The 12,354-nt window shown below is 42.4% G+C and overlaps 1 protein-coding gene across 1 annotated transcript; it reads right to left on the bottom strand.

Moving 5' to 3' along the window:
* Positions 1-1,900: 1,900 nt before the first annotated feature.
* Positions 1,901-12,022, bottom strand: LOC121539989 (ras-related and estrogen-regulated growth inhibitor-like protein). The gene is made up of 5 exons (XM_041848642.1): positions 11,806-12,022; positions 5,416-5,472; positions 5,021-5,094; positions 3,870-4,018; positions 1,901-2,980 (listed from the first exon to the last, which is right to left on the bottom strand). The coding sequence occupies exons 1-5, from the start codon at positions 11,855-11,857 to the stop codon at positions 2,695-2,697; spliced, it is 618 nt and encodes a 205-aa protein (XP_041704576.1). The 5' UTR covers positions 11,858-12,022; the 3' UTR covers positions 1,901-2,694.
* Between the last annotated feature and the right edge of the window lie 332 nt (positions 12,023-12,354).

Here is a 12,354-nt window from a genome sequence, read left to right as displayed (position 1 = left end):
AGGTGTTCAGTTCCAGGGTCCTTAGCTTAGTGATGAGCTTGGAGGGCACTATGGTGTTGAACGCTGAGCTGTAGTCAATGAACAGCATTCTCACATAGGAGTTCCTCTTGTCCAGGTGGGAAAGGGCAGTGTGGATCTGTTGGAGTGGTATGCGAATTGGAGTGGGTCCAGGGTGTCTGGGATGATGGTGTTGATGTGAGCCATGACCAGCCTTTCAAAGTTTTAATGGCTAATGATGTGAGTACTACGGGTCGATAGTCATTTAGACAGGTTACCTTGGCATTCTATGGTGGTCTGCTTGAAACATGTAGGTATTACAGACTGGGTCAGGGAGAGGTTGAAAATGTCAGTGAAGACACTTGCCAGCTGGTCGGCACATGCTCTGAGTACACGTCCTGGTAATCCGCCTGGCCCTGCGGCCTTGTGAATGTTAACCTGTTTAAAGGTCTTACTCACATCGGCTACGGAGAACGTGATCCCACAGTCATCCAGAACAGCTGGTGCTCTCATGCATGGTTCAGTGTTGCTTGCCTCGACGCGAGCATAGAAGGCATTTAGCTAGTCTGGTAGGCTCGTGTCACTGGGTAGCTCACGGCTGGGTTTCTCTTTGTAATCCGTGATAGTTTGCAAGCCCTGCCACATCCAACGAGTGTCATAGCCGGTGTAGTAGGATTCGATCTTAGTCCTGTATTGGTGCTTTGTCTGTTTGATGGTTTGTTGGAGGGCAATTTCTTATAAGTGTCTGGGTTAGTGTCCCGCTCCTTGAAAGCGGAAGCTCTAGCCTTTAGCTCAGTGCGGATGTTGCCTGTATTTGTATTTATTATGGATCCCCATTAGCCGCTGCCAAGGCAGCAGCTACTCTTCCTGGGGTCCAGCAAAATTAAGGCAGTTATACATTTTAAAAAACATTACAATACATTTACAACAGATTTCACAACATATTAAATGTGTGCCCTCAGGCTTCTACTCTACTCTACCACATATCTACAACACAAAATCCATGTGTACATGTGTGTACAGTGAGGGGAAAAAAGTATTTGATCCCCTGCTGATTTTGTACGTTTGCCCACTGACAAATAAATGATCAGTCTATAATTTTAATGGTAGGTTTATTTGAACAGTGAGAGACAGAATAACAACAACAAAATCCAGAAAAACGCATGTCAAAAATGTTATAAATTGATTTGCATTTTTTATATATATATATATATATATATATATATATATATATATATATATATATATATATATATATATATGCATCTATATCGCCGTCTCTTTCTCTTCTGAGTGTCAGCGATTAGGGCCTGGTCCGGGGTGAGCAGTATGTCCTGTGCCGCCGACTCATTGAAGTAGAAATCTTCATCCAAGTAGAGGTTATTGATCGCTGTTCTGATGTCCAGAAGCTATTTTCGGTCATAAGACACGATGGCGGGAACATTATGTACAAAACAAGTTAAGATCAGCGCAAAAAAACACACCGAATAGCAGAATAGGTCAGGATCCCGTAAAACGGCCACTATACATTCCACTCCATTCTCAACATTCAATGTCTGCCATGTTTTTGGATGACTTGATGACGTTGTTGCTGCTCGCGCTGCTCCCTGTGCGCACTGAGTGCTAGTGTTGATGTTGGTCTGTATAAACCTTATGCAACCCGGATATAGACGGCCCATAAATCGTCGTATGCGAACCTGAGTAGATTACTTTGAAAACAACGGTCGGACATCTTGGACACAAACTCCAGTTCCTATTATACCTCAGTGGGTGGGAGTCATGTCCAGGAGGGATCAGCCAATCGTGAAGAAAATTGACTACTTCAAAATGGAGATCGCCTCAATGGCGCTGCACATGCTGTCACAGACGCTAAATTGGCACAGATACAAAGATGAGCCCTTTATCTATCTCTATGGTTACATCCACCTTGGGAAGGAAAAAAAACACACAATCTTAAAGGCCCAGTGCAGTAATAAAATCCTGTCTTTTATACAAATAGCTGATGAAACTAAAAGTGTAAAGGTTTTGATCAGCGTCACTTCACGATAGTTGATGGTTGTAAATATGATCAACAGGACCTTTGTGTCAGCAGGAGATCTTTTTGCCCCCAACTGTTTTTAATAGACCAATAACAAAGATACTTTCAAACCTCTCTGCCATTAGGAACTTGTTTTAAGCTTACAAATCCCTCCTATTTCAACTGGGCTCAGGTTATTCTCCCCCTTCCACTGCTAACTTGGTAACTTGTCCCTTTCCCCGCTATGCGTCTTATACCGCGTTCACGTGCTAGTCGGAACTAGGAAACTCAGAAATGTCCGACTTGCTGGTTGAACGCGGCACATGTGTAACTACAACCAGTTAGCAAGTCAAGAATTTCAGAGTTTCCTAGTTCCACGCCCAGACAGTCTTGAAAAATGTTCTTGAAAAATTGTGGTTAGGAAAAAAGCTTTTTATATTTTGTGGGACCATTTTAACTGAAAACAATTAAAGTAAGTAATTTATTGCTACCCAGAAATGATTTGATACAGTGTGAAGAGGCTATGGAGATCAAAGATCAAAACCGCTACCCTGAGCCATTAAAGGGGGGTTTATGGGGGAATCCTCTCCACCATTATCCTTACGATTGGAGTCCAACTGTAGTCCTAGGTAGGCCATTCTGTCTCTCTCAGCCAATCCAGGCCAGTCTTTCTGGGGATATCACACAGACTTCCTCCTCTTGCCAAACATGTTGTTGATGAGCTTGGCCATGGACTTGGAGCTGCTGTAGCGGCGTCGGTCGGCGCGGTACTTGAGGTGCTCCATCACTTGTCTGATGAGCTGGGTGAAGAGGTTGGCGATCTCCTGGTAGCTCTCGGCCGCCGACACCTCCTGGAAGAGGCAGCGGTTCTCCTGCGCCAGCGAGCGGCCCTCCTCCTCACACACCTGCCGGGCATGGCACAGGTCCTGCTTGTTGCCCACCAGACAGACTGGCACCTCCACCTCCCTGGCAGAGTAAGGCAGAGACCGAGAGTCAGAGATGGCCACATTACCATTTCAATGTATTTCATTTGTAGAATCGAGGTGTGCTTCTAGTTTGAGTAGGTATCAGAGCAGGTATCAGAAGATTTGGCAATAGCATGTCATATGAGGGAAAAGTTTAAGTGTATGACAACCACTAACTGAATTCATGCCATACATGAAAGTTTTAGGCAAGTTTTAATAGGCAAGACATGACCGGGACTAAATGATTACGGGGCCATTTTGGTTGAGTTCATTTAACTACCTAATCAATCCAAGCAAGCCTTTTAGGTCTGGAAATCATTACAAACCACTGAGCTCCAGAGAAACCACCTCTGGCCTGAAACCACCTCTGGCCTGCTAGCCCCCCTACCTCTATGGAAGCACAGTTCCCGCTCAGCCCAGTCAAAGCTATTCGCTGCTCTGGCACCCCAATGGTGGAACAAGCTCCCCCACGACGCCAGGACAGCGGAGTCACTGACCACCTTCCGGAGACACTTGAAACCCTACCTCTTTAAGGAATACCTAGAATAGTATAACAGTAATCCCTAGCACTATCTATCAACTCTATCAACAGCATTATTCCAGGCAAAGTATTTCCCAGTGCCACAGAATTCGAACTTATAGAGAAGATACACACCTTGCCCCTCTGGACATGGGTTACAAAATGCACCCTGAGACTTTTAACTCTGCCATTCACCCCATCTGTCTCCCCATCTCATTGCTCTGTCCAATAAATAAATACATATATGAAAAGAGTGTGGATTTCCACTCTTTTTATTCAAAGAAACAGAGGTACTACTTGGACTTACAAATGGTTTTGCCTCTCACCAAGCCTCCCAAAAATGTCATTCCCTGTTCAGAGGAGCTCTCACCCTTTGCAGTTCCCAATCCGTGTCTCTCTGATCTGCCGCAGAATGTTTTCAGCATTGATGAAGGATGTTCGGTCGCTGATGTTGTACACCACCACAAAGCCATCGGCCCAGTCCACCGGCTCCTCCAGGATACACCTAGCCTCGGTGCCCTGTCAAACACAACACTGCCTCAGTTAGGTAGCTCAACACATTAGACACAAAACAGAAGAGAACGGACTGAAACAAGGGAGGAACTACCTGATCTAATAAGAAACATACATTTTCGTTAATGAACATGACTATGATGTGATTTTTTTACTGACGTTTTCTCTCAAGATTCATTCTGTGCATCCCATACAATCTACGCATGAATTATTTTCAGGTTAAATGAGAGGAAATCAGTCCTGTATCAAAACAGTGACCATGGTGTATACAGCAAAAGACAAGTAGCTCCAACACATGCTGGACCCTTTGGCTGCAGGTGCTGCAAACCAGTGAACATCCAGGCTCACACCAACCTTTTCTGTTTCTCTCTTTAATGACTTCATGGCTTTTCTTTATGAAGGTGGAGGCCTTAAAGATCGAGCCAGAGGACAATGCATCTAAAGCCACTGTAGCGTTCCACTTAGGTCCTGGCTTACAGTGAGCTTTAACAGAGAAAGACAATAGATTGGCCTTTCCCCCTGTGGGCCTCAGCCTCAGGGTATTCCAATAAAGCAGAACGTTGTAGTAAAAACGCTCTGAGGTCTCTGGCCTGGTTGACTAAGCACAGAGCAGGTTGTATGGCTCTCTTTCTTCAAAGGCAGACTCATTGGCACGCACTGCCTTAGGATACACTCGTAAATCTCATTGGATTTAAAACTCTAAGGTATGGATCGTCCATGTGCCTGCCGAAAGTAAACATTAGACTGCTCCTGAGGGTTGTGCAAGGGGAAAAGCAGGTCACGGGCGTGCAGTACAACGCTACCCCAATGTTGTGACAGTGGTTGTTTAGGAAGATTTGGCCTATGTTATATTCTGTTGTACCTGAGAGCAAGAGTCGAACACCTCCAGGTTCAGCTGTCTACCATTGATGCACAATGTTTCAACAACGTTACAATAACGTTACCCCAACGCTATGGCAGTTTTTTTGTTTTGTTAAAATACTGCTGTATGGAGATTTTCTGTTGTACCTGAGAGCATGGGTCAAACACCTCCAGATTCAGCTGTCTACCGTCGATGGATAGTCTTTTACGATACAGGGAATCTAGAACAGAGAAGATATCCATTAGAAACCTGTGAGTAAACTGAATTCTTTACACTATTTACCCGTACAGGGTACATACATGTGTTTCCATGTATTACATTGATGTGCAGTGATTGCTTTAAGAATAGGAAGCTCATGTGTAATTTCTGCACCATAATTAGGCAGATGGATAATTACTGATAAATATTTATTGGTGTTGAGATATCACTGCACATATCTGTGATATTGTATCTATGTATCTGTGAGCAAATTTGCTCCACTGAAGCAGTATGTGAACAACACAATGGCCATGATGTCATAGGACCTGTGTGGAGCACTTACTGGCATTGGAGGCGTACTCCCCGATGAAGCGCTTGGTCAGGAACCGCACCAGGACAGCTGGAGGAAATCGGTGAATGAAAAATGTAAAAAAAGGTAACAGTTTATTACACACTCTGTCCAGTGAGATGGTGGAAGAAAATGTATTCTCATATGATCCCTAAGGCTTAGGATTCTGTCCCAAATGGCACCCTGTTCCCTATTTACAGTATGTTCACTACTTTTGACTAGATCCCTGTGGGCCCTGGTCAATAGTAGTGCACTAAATAAGTTGGGTGTCATTTGGGACACAGGCTTGGTGAGGGGCCAAAAGCCTGAGGAATCAGGGGTTTCATCTAACCCCACACATCCAGGTTTGGCAAAATCGGCTATTTCTGCTCGTGCGCCATTCCCAGATTCTGAACACACTACCCCTCTCTGTGAGAGATGAGGTCACAGCCATCAGACTCAATTGAAGCCCCGGGTTGAGTTTTCCTGAGCTCTGGTTGAAGCGCTCCAGTCCACTTGCACACACACACGCTCATACACACACATACAGTAATGCGCACACACACACACACACACACACACACACGCACAAAAATGCACACACGTAAGCGCAGACACAGAGGCAGAAACACAGAAACAGACACACACACCTACAATGTCAAACATTTCCTGTAAAATGTACAGTAACTTAATGGCAGCAATTGGCCAGTAAGTTACTGTAATTTATTTTACAGTAAAGCTATTGTAATCAATTTTATGGTAATCCATTTTATGGTACCAACATTTTTACTGTAATGTAAAAACCCATGCAGCGACATATAACCCAGTGTTCTTTGCAAGTTTTCATATTTACATTTACCTTTTGGTCACTCAGCGGGCGCTCTTGTCTCTAGCATCTTACATTCAGTGCCTTCAACCAAGGATTATTTTTATTTTTTAATCTCATTATCTGTTCACAATGCACATTTGTGACATCTGCTGGTCAGCAATAAATAGCAGCTTGTGAATATCAGAAGGTTTTTTTCTACAATGTTTTCAGAAAAACAGCAGTAAGTCGTTAGCTTTAGTTGCCTTTAATCAGTTGGAATACCAACCAGGTTCTCATCTTACATCATGCTTCCTTTTTTTGCCTTTAAGTTTACTATTTTTCAAAAACTGAATCTATGGCATTATTTAGGATGCTGAAGACATAAGCTTATACTATACTAAATAAAACTAATTATTTGAACAACAGTGCAGAAAGTGTGGTTTCACTGTAAACACGTTTCTAAATAGTTTGCTTCAACGGGATTCAACCTCATACTGTCACATCCCTGAACGTTCCATAGTTCCCTACTCTACCTGCTAAGCTACCAGTCAGGTGAACGTTTTTGTACAAAATCCTAAATATATTTGTAAGTACGGTGTCCAGTAGAGGTCGGTGTTTGAAAGCAGCTTGGAATCGAAAAAAGCACCAGAACTACAGCGAAATCAGTGGGATCTCGCATTTTGCAACACACTGTTTGAAAAAGCACCTGATCAAACGAAGCTTCGGACGTCACTGATGACGAACTTCTAATAAAGTGATACGTGCATTGGCACACTGCTTCAAAGTTAGCTGCTTAGCAATTTCAACGCATGCCTCGGCGCTCCGGTATCAAACGTAACATCACTAAAGATACAGTGGGGAAAAAATGTATTTAGTCAGCCACCAATTGTGCAAGTTCTCCCACTTAAAAAGATGAGAGAGGCCTGTAATTTTCATCATAGGTACACGTCAACTATGACAGACAAAATGAGAATTTTTTTCTCCAGAAAATCACATTGTAGGATTTTTAATGAATTTATTTGCAAATTATGGTGGAAAATAAGTATTTGGTCAATAACAAAAGTTTCTCAATACTTTGTTATATACCCTTTGTTGGCAATGACACAGGTCAAACGTTTTCTGTAAGTCTTCACAAGGATTTCACACACTGTTGCTGGTATTTTGGCCCATTCCTCCATGCAGATCTCCTCTAGAGCAGTGATGTAGCTGGGCAACACAGACTTTCAACTCCCTCCAAAGATTTTCTATGGGGTTGAGATCTGGAGACTGGCTAGGCCACTCCAGGACCTTGAAATGCTTCTTACAAAGCCACTCCTTCGTTGCCCAGGCGGTGTGTTTGGGATCATTGTCATGCTGAAAGACCCAGCCACGTTTCATCTTCAATGCCCTTGCTGATGGAAGGAGGTTTTCACTCAAAATCTCACGATACATGGCCCCATTCATTCTTTCCTTTACATGGATCAGTCGTCCTGGTCCCTTTACAGAAAAACAGCCCCAAAGCATGATGTTTCCACCCCCATGCTTCACAGTAGGTATGGTGTTCTTTGGATGCAACTCAGCATTCTTTGTCCTCCAAACACGACGAGTTGAGTTTTTACCAAAAAGTTATATTTTGGTTTCATCTGACCATATGACATTCTCCCAATCCTCTTCTGGATCATCCAAATGCACTCTAGCAAACTTCAGACGGCCTGGACATGTACTGGCTTAAGCAGGGGGGACACGTCTGGCACTGCAGGATTTGAGTCCCTGGTGGCGTAGTGTGTTACTGATGGTAGGCTTTGTTACTTTGGTCCCAGCTCTCTGCAGGTCATTCACTAGGTCCCCCCGTGTGGTTCTGGGATTTTTGCTCACCGTTCTTGTGATCATTTTGACCCCACGGGGTGAGATCTTGCGTGGAACCCCAGATCGAGGGGAGATTATCAGTGGTCTTGTATGTCTTCCATTTCCTAATAATTGCTCCCACAGTTGATTTCTTCAAACCAAGCTGCTTACCTATTGCAGATTCAGTCTTCCCAGCCTGGTGCAGGTCTACAATTTTGTTTCTGGTGTCCTTTGACAGCTCTTTGGTCTTGGCCATAGTGGAGTTTGGAGTGTGACTGTTTGAGGTTGTGGACAGGTGTCTTTTATACTGATAACAAGTTCAAACAGGTGCCATTAATACAGGTAACGAGTGGAGGACAGAGGAGCCTCTTAAAGAAGAAGTTACAGGTCTGTGAGAGCCAGAAATCTTGCTTGTTTGTAGGTGACCAAATACTTATTTTCCACCATAATTTGCAAATAAATTCATAAAAAATCCTACAATGTGATTTTCTGAAAAAAATAATCTCAATTTGTCTGTCATAGTTGACGTGTACCTATGATGAAAATTACAGGCCTCTCTCATCTTTTTAAGTGGGGGAACTTGCACAATTGGTGGCTGACTAAATACTTTTTCCCCCCACTGTATCTATGATATATTACTGACTATCTATGTATAGTGCCAATAAAATACTGAGATATTCACGGTAACTTGATGCCAGAGAAAATAAACAGTATAATACAGTAAAAGTGACTATTAAACTATAAGAAAAAAAAATCTACAGTATTTTACTGTAATTACAAGGGATTAGAGCAAGCGGATTGGCTGTAAGTATTTGCATATTACAGCATATTAATAAATACTAGGACATGGCTAGGTTTTAAACCTGCTGCCTGATCTGTCCCTTATAGAAATTGAACACAAATACACCAAGATAATCTCTCTCTCTCTCTCTCTCTCTCTCTCACTCTCTCACTCACTCTCCCACTCTCACACTCACACACACAGATCCCTGCCGTCTCTGGGCTTCTAGCCTCACAGTGCAGTCGGTGCATCTCCACAGAAACCACTCTGCAGTGTAGTGTGCCAGGGGGAATGGGACACCCTGCTGTTTTATTAAACACATATATACCAGGGTCGTATTCACTAGGCACCAAACGGAAGAAAATGGTCTGCAACAGGGAGGGGCTAACCTGCACTTGTCCAATAAGAAACACTTGTTTTCATTGCAAAACATTTTCCATTGCAAAATGTTTTGCTACGGTGTGCACTAATGGGCTCTGGGCTCCCAAAGGCTGCAGTGACTCACGGAATACTGATATTTACCAGACAGGACACCATGTAGCCACAAGACTCTTAATGATTCCCCATGCCTCCCTCCACAGTCCAGATAATGAAAAACGACTGTACAGTCACTGTCCCTCCCAAGTTTCATTTCAATTGATTTATTGTGGAAAATACATGGGGTTTCTTTCACTCACAGAGTCCCTCAAAAGAAGCTGGTGCACATAATAAAGATTATGATCATTGTCATTAGTATTCACTAAAATATTGTATTTCCCTATTATATTCATATCTGGGGATATATTTATTACATTCATATCTGGGGATATATTGATTACATTCATATCTGGGGATATATTTATTACATTCATATCTGGGAATATATTAAGTGATGCTTTTCCATTAATTGCGTACAGTGATATATTTGATCAAGGGTCATTCTGTATATCCAGAACTATATGTGACCTAAATAACCATATTGAATAGTTACACTGCTTGATCCCTCATAACGGATTTGTTTTCTCAGACCACACTCCCCTCCATATCTGTATGGGTCTCCCATACATCATCACATTGTGGGACAAATTATGACAAATGGTGAGATGAAACAATTATTTACATGCTCCCACATACACTCTTAGAAATAAAGATTTCAATTTGTTCTTGAAGAGGTACAAACACTTGTCACTGGGGTGGTACCCTTTAAGGTCATCCTTTGTGCTTTTAGTTATAGTTACATGATTGTACCCTTGTTCATACCTCACCTAGTACCTTTCTTACATATGAGTGGTACAAAAGGTACAGTTTATAGGGTAGAACCACAATTTTAAAAAAGCAATTTGTTCCTTGTATGTGACAAAAACATACCTCTACCATAGACTACTTAAACTGGTACAACACTTCCACTCACGTGTGGCCAAAAATAACTAACGGAAAGCCATGCCTCCATTAAGCCACGCCTCCAATATAATTTCCCAGTGTGCTGTTTCTTTTCGAGTGAATTGTAGAGTTACCATCCATGACTGTCACGCCCTGGCTCGGGGGACTCTTAAATGTTGAGTCAGGGTGTGTATTTTCTGTGTTGGGTTTGTCTATGTTAGTGTCTAGATCGTTTAGATCTATGTTGGCCAGGGTGGTTCCCAATCAGAGGCAGCTGTAGCTCGTTGTCTCTGATTGGGGACCATACTTAGGCAGCCTGTTTTCACTAGTTTATTGTGGGATCTTGTTCCGTAAGGTTTTGTGTATAACCTAGGACTTCACGTATCGTTTGGTTTATTGTTTTGGTTCGTGTGTGTACACTAAATAAAGAATGTACGCTTATCACGCTGCGCCTTGGTCTGCTTCATCTGTCGACGATCGTGACAATGACTGTATTTGTTAGTGACAGAGACATGGTTGTTGAATTCATTCATTTTTTGCCCTGTGGCCTTCAACAAGTGAGGTCCAAGGTGAATTTTGTAATTAGGATTAAACTAATTATAACAATGAAATACATCTCATAAGGCTTTATTTTGAGGCCTACGCTTACCCTAATACAGTGGGCTGAAACTCATGTTTTACAGGCCACATCAGGCCTGCAAGTAGGGTTGCAAAATTGCACTAACTTTTCACAGTTCCAGCCATGGAAAAGTTTCCAGAATTTTGCAAACCTACCTGCAAGTTACATTATGTGATATGTAATTCCTATTGGAATCCAACCCAAGTTAGGCTATCCAACAGTGGGAATTACTATTTACCAGCAACCTGCATTCACAGACTGCCAGGTTCAGGAACAATGTGAGGAGACTAACTAAGCCATTTAAACTGGAACAACCATTTCAGTAACGGGTGCAAAAAATCCAACCATATTGATTAGTTTAGAAAAATGTATGTTATTTATGTTTATGTAGCATAAGATTAATCAATCAATGCAAAAACACAGATATTTAAACATAAAAAAATCTACCTGCAGTAGAGCATGCTGGGAAATATGATAATGTTTATGGTACAAATTTGCCTTTTCGGGTACCACCACAGTAGCCCTGTTTCCAGCCACAATTTTTATTCAAGTAAAGTCATATCCTATAAAAAAAAAAAATCACAACAGCTGTGATGGAAACAGGAAGTTTCGGTGTAATTTCATAAATGCCGACAGATAATTTTAATTTGTTCGTTCAACATGGTGGGATTTTTTTGTCAGTAAAATTAATTATGAGAGAAATGGCAGTGAAAACGCCTTTATGCGCAAATATTGATATAATAACCATCATATCGAAGTAAATTTGGAGCCACGTGATGATATGGTGTGTGGTCCTCCGTTCAAGTGATGTATGATGAAACCATTATTTATATGCTCCCACATACATACAGGTGTGTACTTGTATGACTTTGATCTTGAACTTGTTTCTCTTTAGAAGATCGATTAGATTACAGATTCCCCCTCCACATATTGACTACCATATATTCCCCTCCCCCCAGACACAGTGGCTCTATCTGACCTAGAGATCTCTCTGCTCTCCGGTGGATCTCTCACCTGATTTCCCAGCGCCCTCACTGCCCAGCAGGGCCAGTTTGATGTCGTTCATGTCGCTCTTGATTTCTCTCCTCTGATCTCACTCTGGTCCAGTCCTGTGCTGTTCTGTGGTGTTAGCTGGTTCGCTTTAGCACGCTCACATGCTAAAGAGCAACAGAGTGTGGACTGCCACTTCAAAGAGTGGTTTCACAAATGCTTCCCTCTCACAAGACGCACCCCCCTGTTTTTCTCTCACTCTCCACTATCTCTTTCCCACTCTTAATTCCTAGCTCTCTCCTTTTGTATGCCTCTCTTCTCTCTCTCCTCTCCGTCTCTCCTCCCACTAGGGTGGAGGTTACTTTAAGGTCACAGAAGTGAGGGAATATTTTCTTTCCTCTCTTTATGTTTTTCATCTCTGGTTGGCCGTGTGATGTTTGCTTTTCCCCCTTAGGTGAATGTTCTCTACACGGTTTCATTGTTTGAAGTGCAGCTCCACCTTTTTCGTCTATAGCATTACTGTTCACATACTGTAATGTATTTAGTTGTACTTCACGGTGCATTCAAAGAAAT

Source organism: Coregonus clupeaformis, chromosome 26, assembly GCF_020615455.1.
Source record: "Coregonus clupeaformis isolate EN_2021a chromosome 26, ASM2061545v1, whole genome shotgun sequence".
NCBI lineage: Eukaryota > Metazoa > Chordata > Actinopteri > Salmoniformes > Salmonidae > Coregonus > Coregonus clupeaformis.
This window is presented reverse-complemented; position numbering and strand designations above follow the sequence as displayed.

Bases quoted from the DNA above. Each gene is read 5' to 3' on its own strand.
- LOC121539989 (XM_041848642.1), bottom strand. From the start codon at position 11,857: ATGAACGACATCAAACTGGCCCTGCTGGGCAGTGAGGGCGCTGGGAAA. The intron at 5,095-5,415 runs GTAAGTGCTCCA...TCTCTGTTCTAG, and splicing joins GGAGTACGCCTCCAATGCCA to ATTCCCTGTATCGTAAAAGA. The intron at 2,981-3,869 runs GTGAGAGCTCCT...TTACTCTGCCAG, and splicing joins CGGATTGGGAACTGCAAAGG to GGAGGTGGAGGTGCCAGTCT.